A 10,222-nucleotide genomic window follows, 5' to 3' on the forward strand; every position below is an offset into this window, starting at 1 on the left:
TTGAGCATAGTAGCCCTGTCTGATATAGTGCCAGATGCTGTGGGAATGCACGGAGGTAGCTCATTACGGATATCGCCAGTGGATAACGATTTAATGGCTTTCCAACATTTTCCAGGATTATTCAGATTCTTTGTGGTTACTGACAGATAGTACTTTGATTTAGCACTTTTGATATGTGAAGTGAAGCTATTTCTTAGCTGCCTAAAATGCAGCCATTCTACCTCTGAGCCTGATTGCCTAGCCTTTGCCCAGGCCTCTCCAAGTAGCACTATTTCCTTGTAGTCTAGTTGTGATAAAAGAGTTGCTAGTGAAGACAAGGAGTCTTTGACAGCTGAGGGGGGTCTGTAACAACTCACCACCATGACCTGTTGACCCTTTGCCACTTCTATATTTAAGGCTAAACATTCAATTTGCTTACTGATCGATTTGGAAACTAATGTGGTTACACTGAACTTATTCTTAACATAAATGGCAACGCCACCTTTATTAGGCCGGTCGGTACGATACACATTAAAACCATTTAAGGCAATGTCAGAGGCCAAAATAGATTTGTTTAGCCATGTTTCTGATAAAACAATGACGTCAGCGTCAGTCGAGCTCGCCCAGATACGGACAAAATCTAGTTTACCTAACAGACTGCGCACATTCAAGTGGATGAAACTCAACCCAGACCTAGCTTTAAAATCAGCAGGAGTAGCGATCTGACTACTACTACTGGGCGGACCAGGGTTAGGTTGTACATTTCCTGACAGTAATAACAACAACAAAACCAGGCATCTTTTCCCCTTAAACGACACACATACATTGTCATCTAATTTCGAAAACACCGGAAAAGTCTGCGAGAGTGTGATTAGAGCTTAAGAAGCAGTCCTGAAGAACCATCATCGCAGGAAAACAAAAAAGACAAACATATTTTGTCGAGCAGATTGTCTGTGACAAGGCAACCGGTAATTGTTTGAGCAACACATCCGAACCTTTGCAGGGGCTGCCCACTGCGGGTGGCAGAACAGACCTGAATCCAGTAGACTTCTCAGAATGACTAGAGATCTCCTCATAGTCCAAAACAGTTAACAGGCACAGCAGAATCCCGATATGGGCCATTTTCCCAGACCAGCACACAGTATCCACGATGTTCCTGGAGCAAAATTAGCACAGCAGCAAAGGACAGGCGAAAACAGCAGCGTGGAAGCGCTCCGGTCCCTCCGTGGTATCCCCGGGGTGAAAGCAGGCCTCTGCGACAGCAGAACCAGGACAGGTGGAAAGCAGGCCCCAGCGGTGGTAAAATCCTCCTCCGCACAGCAGCACACGCCCGGTGGAAGCAGGCCAAGCCCGAGGCGTGGAGCCACTCCGTCTCTCCGCGACGACTCCGGGGTAAAAACCTCTCCAGTACAGCCGTATTCTACAGGTGGGAGCAGGCCTCCGTAGATCGTGAGGCAGCAACAGGTGGAGCCGCTCCGTCTCTTCGCGACGGGCAGGCCTCCGTAAATCGCAGATCGCATGCAGCAACAGGACTGACTACCTAAGACACTCTGTTAACCAACCTTTGACTTCCCACCACCTCCCAACAAACCCACTTAGAAACAGCCAAGTGCTTCTTTCAGGCCCTTTTTACCCAACTAACAACTTCTAGAGCTTTTTGTAAGCAAATATTCATTAGCTCGATAGCTAAAGTGGTCAAATCTGCAGGCAATGCTCACATCTAACAAATCAACGGTTTATTGCTAAAAATGAGAAGATGTGTTTTGTTAACTTGTTTAGAGAGTTCTTAATCAGTATATCAAATTATAACCACATTGATTAAAGATATAAGATGTATTAAATATGAAGCCAACACATCTTTCCATCCCAAGTTGTATAAAGTATACCTGAAAATATGTCAAACGTATAGATGAAACTAGTCTGTAGGTTATTGACTTCTAAGTGTCTGAGAGGAAACAGAGACATAGGCCATACACACAGAGCAGATAAAGGCTGTTAAACATTAACAGAACACCTGAGCAGTGATCTACTCTGCTGTTCGCTCCACACTTAACACCGTCTGAAGCTTCAGGTTTAGCTTTGTTTTTCTTTCTTCATAACTCTGTTTTTCTTCAGTCACAGCCAAAGGACCAGCCATGGGGAAAGTGTGTGCGGCGGTTTGCTGTCTGCTGCTGAGCGTGGCAGCGGTGACGGCCCAGACAGGTACTGTTCCACATTTACTGACGATAACAATGAAAACACAGATAGCTCTTTAACTGAGTCACACCAGTGCTGACATTATGAAAGGAATAGAATATATATATATAGCCGTGTCACTGAGTGTTTCAGAGATTTTCAATAGCAATCAATCGGCTTGTTTTCTTATGAACACATTTATGTATACATTTCAGAATGTACTGAAATTGAAAAATACATGTTAGTTTATCAAGAAGTGGTGAAAGAAGTACTCAAATATTTTACTTCAGTTAAAATATATTTTGTAGAAATATTTATGTATTCAAGGTATTTCCATCATAACAAACACACAGTTAAAATAAATAAAAGTACTCACTATGCTCATTCATACTGTTTTTCACAATGTTGCAGCTAAAGGTGGAGCATAGGGACTGCATATGTGTAGCCTCATCTACACTAGAATAATATGCCATCATCGTGTTGATTATATGTTTTTGATTTGAGTAAATTAAGAATCTAGTAGAAATAGAGAGTAGAAGAAAATACCTTTAAGTAGTACTGCTCTTTAGTACTCCTCATCACTGAATATCAAGCAAGAGAGAAATAGTCTTTCAGGAGATAACACCGGCAATGTTCGGCATGTGTACCAGAGAAAATACTATAACAATGAACAGATAGTATTACCATATTGCTTTTGATCAATGTTTCAGCTCTACAATATTAGTGACAAGTTGATTGAAGTTTTGCTTATTTAAGTGTACAAGGAAGCCGTTTTTATTTACTGTTAATATCGTTATTGGGGTTATATAAAGAAGACACACGTTGTGAAACGCGTTAGTCGTCTATTATTAAACCCAACACTGATTAATGTACTGCACTTCATTTCAAATGTGTGCTAGTGGTATTGTATTATTTTAGTAAATCTATTTCCCTACATTTTAGTGGGAACATTATACTTTTGACTTCACTATTATCACTTGGGTTGTGCAGGCATGTCTTGGAGGTAATGGTTTATAGAGTTATGCTGACCTCTGACCTGTGTCTGTGTGAAGCTCAGAGTGATCGAGCGCTGCCTCAGTGGCTCACCGGCATCATGGCCGTCTGCGGCTTCCTCTTCCTGTCCTTCGTCGGGTTCCTGGTGAAGAAGGCCTGGTGCGAGGAGCCCAGGTCAGAGGAGAGCTACAGAAGCCTGCATCATGGTCAACTCAACCAGTGACCGTTTTACTGGGGGGGGGTTTAATGTGAGGGGCACACTCAATGGGGGACAAATGAGAACAAGACAATGTTCAAGAGTATAGCACTTTTAGTTCAGTATAAGAGAAGAATAGAATAGAAAGCCCAAACCGGGCCACAAAGGGGTCAAAGTTCAGTGTTACAGGGGCACTTCACTTTAGAATTGTAATATTCTTAAGGTTAACATTTACATAAATCAGTCAGTTAATCCAACTAGGAAAGTTAATCAACAACCTTCCATTGAGCAAACATGACAAATACTCTCAGTTGTGTGTCCCAGTACAGCGAACATCTGAACTCTGGGCGCTTTTGAATGATTTAATAAAATGTGCAAATAGAAATGGATGCAAAATATAATCAAAGTAATTTAATATTTATATTAATCATGATTTTAAGCCATATACTGAGAAAATAAATGCTAAAAAATCCCAACATTTTTCAGTTATCAGTTTTTGTGTCAGAGGATTATGACCCGGTATATCTAACATCTTCATTTTCTGATCAATTTTATAGATACATCTTATTACCTTTAAAATAATGCATTGTAATAAAGTGCATCTGTCTGCAGGAAGAAGAGCATTGTGAAGTCGTTGAGAGAAAATGATTACGTCATGACGGAGGAAAACGCGTACGAGACCAGCCTGGACATTGTCAGGTAGGAACAACCCGACTAAATCATTAGCATGTTCTCCCCCCTTTACCTTATTCTTTATGAACATTTTTGTGAGAATACTTACACACTTTTACTTAGGTGGAGTTTTTATATGATCGTATTTCCACAGTGTGGTATAAGTGATGTTATTTCAGAGAAGGATATGAATACTGATAACTAAGTTTTATTATTGCGTGTATCTATTAGAAGCAAAGAAGACAGGAATGCTTACGACAACGTAAGGATGGACAGCACTGAGGACAAACTTACCGCCATGTGACCCTCCTGCCCTGATTCTATTGGCTGCCGTCCTCACCAACTCTGGACAGGGGGAAAATACCTTAACTGCTGTTCATTTGTATTTGTAGTTGATTGAATCATTTAGCTGGCTAACACATATCTTCTAAGACTGTTTGATTTTTTAAATATTTAAATTATATTATATGTATTGTTAATACTTTTTGTGTTAATCAGTTAGTGTATCAGCATGTTTTCAGTCCCCTCTTGTGATTTGGAGCAGTGAACATGAGGACAAGCAGCTGTCCATCCCATGATCTTTCTGCTGATTAATAAGTTATGTTTTCTAACAAACTGCTGTGTCGCCTCCTTTCTGATCAATGGAAGACTGACCTGCCATTATGAATGAAACACTCAGACAGTATGGCGCATTTTACAATAAACAGTGAGCAGTACTGAACCTGGTGTGTGACTGAATCAGAAACTGATAGTACAACACACTGACCTCACACCTGAAGTGGAACATACAGACACACTGACCTCACACCTGAAGTGGAACACACTGACCTCACACCTGAAGTGGAACATACAGACACACTGACCTCACACCTGAAGTGGAACATACAGACACACTGACCTCACACCTGAAGTGGAACACACTGACCTCACACCTGAAGTGGAACACATGAATACACTGACCTCACACCTGAAGTGGAACACACTGACCTCACACCTGAAGTGGAACATACGGACACACTGACCTCACACCTGAAGTGGAACACACTGACCTCACACCTGAAGTGGAACATACAGACACACTGACCTCACACCTAAAGTGGAACATACGGACACACAGACCTCACACCTGAAGTGGAATATACGGACACACAGACCTGAAGTGGAACACACTGACCTCACACCTGAAGTGGAACACACTGACCTCACACCTGAAGTGGAACACACTGACCTCACACCTGAAGTGGAACACACTGACCTCACACCTGAAGTGGAACATACGGACACACTGACCTCACACCTAAAGTGGAACACACGGACACACTGACCTCACACCTAAAGTGGAACACACTGACCTCACACCTGAAGTGGAACACACGGACACACTGACCTCACACCTAAAGTGGAACACACGGACACACTGACCTCACACCTAAAGTGGAACACACTGACCTCACACCTGAAGTGGAACACACGGACACACTGACCTCACACCTAAAGTGGAACACACTGACCTCACACCTGAAGTGGAACACACCGACCTCACACCTGAAGTGGAACACACTGACCTCACACCTAAAGTGTGTGTGTGTGTGTTCTCCCCCCTTTACCTTATTCTTTATGAACATTTTTGTGAGAATACTTACACACTTTTACTTAGGTGGAGTTTTTATATGATCGTATTTCCACAGTGTGGTATAAGTGATGTTATTTCAGAGAAGGATATGAATACTGATAACTAAGTTTTATTATTGCGTGTATCTATTAGAAGCAAAGAAGACAGGAATGCTTACGACAACGTGGTGATGGACAGCACTGAGGACAAACTTACCGCCATGTGACCCTCCTGCCCTGATTCTATTGGCTGCCGTCCTCACCAACTCTGGACAGGGGGAAAATACCTTAACTGCTGTTCATTTGTATTTGTAGTTGATTGAATCATTTAGCTGGCTAACACATATCTTCTAAGACTGTTTGATTTTTTAAATATTTAAATTATATTATATGTATTGTTAATACTTTTTGTGTTAATCAGTTAGTGTATCAGCATGTTTTCAGTCCCCTCTTGTGATTTGGAGCAGTGAACATGAGGACAAGCAGCTGTCCATCCCATGATCTTTCTGCTGATTAATAAGTTATGTTTTCTAACAAACTGCTGTGTCGCCTCCTTTCTGATCAATGGAAGACTGACCTGCCATTATGAATGAAACACTCAGACAGTATGGCGCATTTTACAATAAACAGTGAGCAGTACTGAACCTGGTGTGTGACTGAATCAGAAACTGATAGTACAACACACTGACCTCACACCTGAAGTGGAACATACAGACACACTGACCTCACACCTGAAGTGGAACACACTGACCTCACACCTGAAGTGGAACACACTGACCTCACACCTGAAGTGGAAAACACCGAATAACTGACCTCACACCTGAAGTGGAACACACGGACCTCACACCTGAAGTGGAACATACGGACACACTGACCTCACACCTGAAGTGGAACACACTGACCTCACACCTGAAGTGGAACATACAGACACACTGACCTCACACCTGAAGTGGAACATACAGACACACTGACCTCACACCTGAAGTGGAACACACTGACCTCACACCTGAAGTGGAACATACAGACACACTGACCTCACACCTGAAGTGGAACACACTGACCTCACACCTGAAGTGGAACATACGGACACACTGACCTCACACCTGAAGTGGAACACACGGACACACTGACCTCACACCTGAAGTGGAACACACTGACCTCACACCTGAAGTGGAACACATGAACACACTGACCTCACACCTGAAGTGGAACACACTGACCTCACACCTAAAGTGGAACACACGGACACACTGACCTCACACCTGAAGTGGAACACACTGACCTCACACCTGAAGTGGAACACACTGACCTCACACCTGAAGTGGAACACACTGACCTCACACCTAAAGTGGAACACACGGACACACTGACCTCACACCTGAAGTGGAACACACGGACACACTGACCTCACACCTAAAGTGGAACACACTGACCTCACACCTAAAGTGGAACACACGGACACACTGACCTCACACCTAAAGTGGAACACACTGACCTCACACCTGAAGTGGAACACACCGACCTCACACCTGAAGTGGAACACACGGACACACTGACCTCACACCTAAAGTGGAACACACGGACACACTGACCTCACACCTGAAGTGGAACACACGGACACACTGACCTCACACCTAAAGTGGAACACACGGACACACTGACCTCACACCTAAAGTGGAACACACGGACACACTGACCTCACACCTGAAGTGGAACACACTGACCTCACACCTAAAGTGGAACATACGGACACACTGACCTCACACCTGAAGTGGAACGCACTGACCTCACACCTGAAGTGGAACACACGGACACACTGACCTCACACCTGAAGTGGAACACACTGACCTCACACCTGAAGTGGAACGCACTGACCTCACACCTGAAGTGGAACACACTGACCTCACACCTGAAGTGGAACACACTGACCTCACACCTGAAGTGGAACACACTGACCTCACACCTAAAGTGGAACATACGGACACACTGACCTCAAACTTGAAGTGGAACATACGGACACACTGACCTCACACCTGAAGTGGAACACACTGACCTCACACTGAAGTGGAAACATACAGACACACTGACCTCACACCTGAAGTGGAAACACATGATACACTGACCTCACACCTGAAGTGGAACACACTGACCTCACACCTGAAGTGGAACACACGGACACACTGACCTCACACCTGAAGTGGAACACACTGACCTCACACCTGAAGTGGAACACACTGACCTCACACCTGAAGTGGAACATACGGACACACTGACCTCACACCTGAAGTGGAACACATGAATACACTGACCTCACACCTGAAGTGGAACACACTGACCTCACACCTAAAGTGGAACACACTGACCTCACACCTGAAGTGGAACACACGAACACACTGACCTCACACCTGAAGTGGAACACACTGACCTCACACCTGAAGTGGAACACACTGACCTCACACCTAAAGTGGAACACACGGACACAATGACCTCACACCTGAAGTGGAACACACGGACACAATGACCTCACACCTGAAGTGGAACACACTGACCTCACACCTAAAGTGGAACACACTGACCTCACACCTAAAGTGGAACACACGGACACAATGACCTCACACCTGAAGTGGAACACACGGACACAATGACCTCACACCTAAAGTGGAACATACGGACACACTGACCTCACACCTGAAGTGGAACATACGGACACACTGACCTCACACCTGAAGTGGAACACACGGACACACTGACCTCACACCTGAAGTGGAACACACCGACCTCACACCTGAAGTGGAACATACAGACACACTGACCTCACACCTGAAGTGGAACATACGGACACACTGACCTCACACCTGAAGTGGAACACACGGACACACTGACCTCACACCTGAAGTGGAACACACGGACACACTGACCTCACACCTGAACTGGAACACATGAATACACTGACCTCACACCTGCAGTGGAACACACTGACCTCACACCTGAAGTGGAACACACTGACCTCACACCTAAAGTGGAACATACGGACACACTGACCTCACACCTGAAGTGGAACGCACTGACCTCACACCTGAAGTGGAACATACGGACACACTGACCTCACACCTGAAGTGGAACGCACTGACCTCACACCTGAAGTGGAACATACGGACACACTGACCTCACACCTGAAGTGGAACATACAGACACACTGACCTCACACCTGAAGTGGAACACACTGACCTCACACCTGAAGTGGAACACACTGACCTCACACCTGAAGTGGAACACACGGACACACTGACCTCACACCTGAAGTGGAACACACTGACCTCACACCTGAAGTGGAACACACGAACACACTGACCTCACACCTGAAGTGGAACACACTGACCTCACACCTGAAGTGGAACACACTGACCTCACACCTAAAGTGGAACACACTGACCTCACACCTGAAGTGGAACATACAGACACACTGACCTCACACCTGAAGTGGAACACACGGACACACGACCTCACACCTAAAGTGGAACACACGGACACACTGACCTCACACCTGAAGTGGAACACACGGCTCACACCTAAAGTGGAACATACGGACACACTGACCTCACACCTGAAGTGGAACGCACTGACCTCACACCTGAAGTGGAACATACAGACACACTGACCTCACACCTGAAGTGGAACATACGGACACACAGACCTCACACCTGAAGTGGAACACACGGACACACTGACCTCACACCTGAAGTGGAACACACTGACCTCACACCTGAAGTGGAACACACGGACACACTGACCTCACACCTGAAGTGGAACACACGGCCACACTGACCTCACACCTGAAGTGGAACACACGGACACACTGACCTCACACCTGAAGTGGAACACACGGACACACTGACCTCACACCTGAAGTGGAACACACGGACACACTGACCTCACACCTGAAGTGGAACACACTGACCTCACACCTGAAGTGGAACACACTGACACACTGACCTCACACCTGAAGTGGAACACATGAATACACTGACCTCACACCTGAAGTGGAACACACTGACCTCACACCTGAAGTGGAACACACGGACACACTGACCTCACACCTGAAGTGGAACATACAGACACACTGACCTCACACCTGAAGTGGAACACACGGACACACTGACCTCACACCTGAAGTGGAACACACGGACACACTGACCTCACACCTGAAGTGGAACACACTGACCTCACACCTGAAGTGGAACACACTGACCTCACACCTGAAGTGGAACATACAGACACACTGACCTCACACCTGAAGTGGAACACACGGACACACTGACCTCACACTTGAAGTGGAACATACGGACACACAGACCTCACACCTGAAGTGGAACACACGACACTGACCTCACACCTGAAGTGAACACACTGACCTCACACCTGAAGTGGAACACACGGACACACTGACCTCACACCTGAAGTGGAACACACTGACCTCACACCTGAAGTGGAACACATGACCTCACACCCTGAAGGAACATACGGACACACTGACCTCACACCTGAATGGAACACACTGACCTCACACCTAAAGTGGAACACACTGACCTCACACTC

The 10,222-nt window shown here is 45.5% G+C and overlaps 1 protein-coding gene across 1 annotated transcript; it reads left to right on the forward strand.

The window, feature by feature from the left end:
* Nucleotides 1-1,978: 1,978 nt before the first annotated feature.
* Nucleotides 1,979-4,736, forward strand: pdzk1ip1 (PDZK1 interacting protein 1). Its single transcript, XM_034080498.2, has 4 exons — nt 1,979-2,181; nt 3,207-3,321; nt 3,956-4,042; nt 4,247-4,736. The coding sequence occupies exons 1-4, from the start codon at nt 2,115-2,117 to the stop codon at nt 4,317-4,319; spliced, it is 342 nt and encodes a 113-aa protein (XP_033936389.1). The 5' UTR covers nt 1,979-2,114; the 3' UTR covers nt 4,320-4,736.
* The last annotated feature ends 5,486 nt before the right edge of the window (nt 4,737-10,222 follow it).

The sequence above is a fragment of the Pseudochaenichthys georgianus genome, chromosome 4, assembly GCF_902827115.2.
Source record: "Pseudochaenichthys georgianus chromosome 4, fPseGeo1.2, whole genome shotgun sequence".
Classification (NCBI taxonomy): domain Eukaryota; kingdom Metazoa; phylum Chordata; class Actinopteri; order Perciformes; family Channichthyidae; genus Pseudochaenichthys; species Pseudochaenichthys georgianus.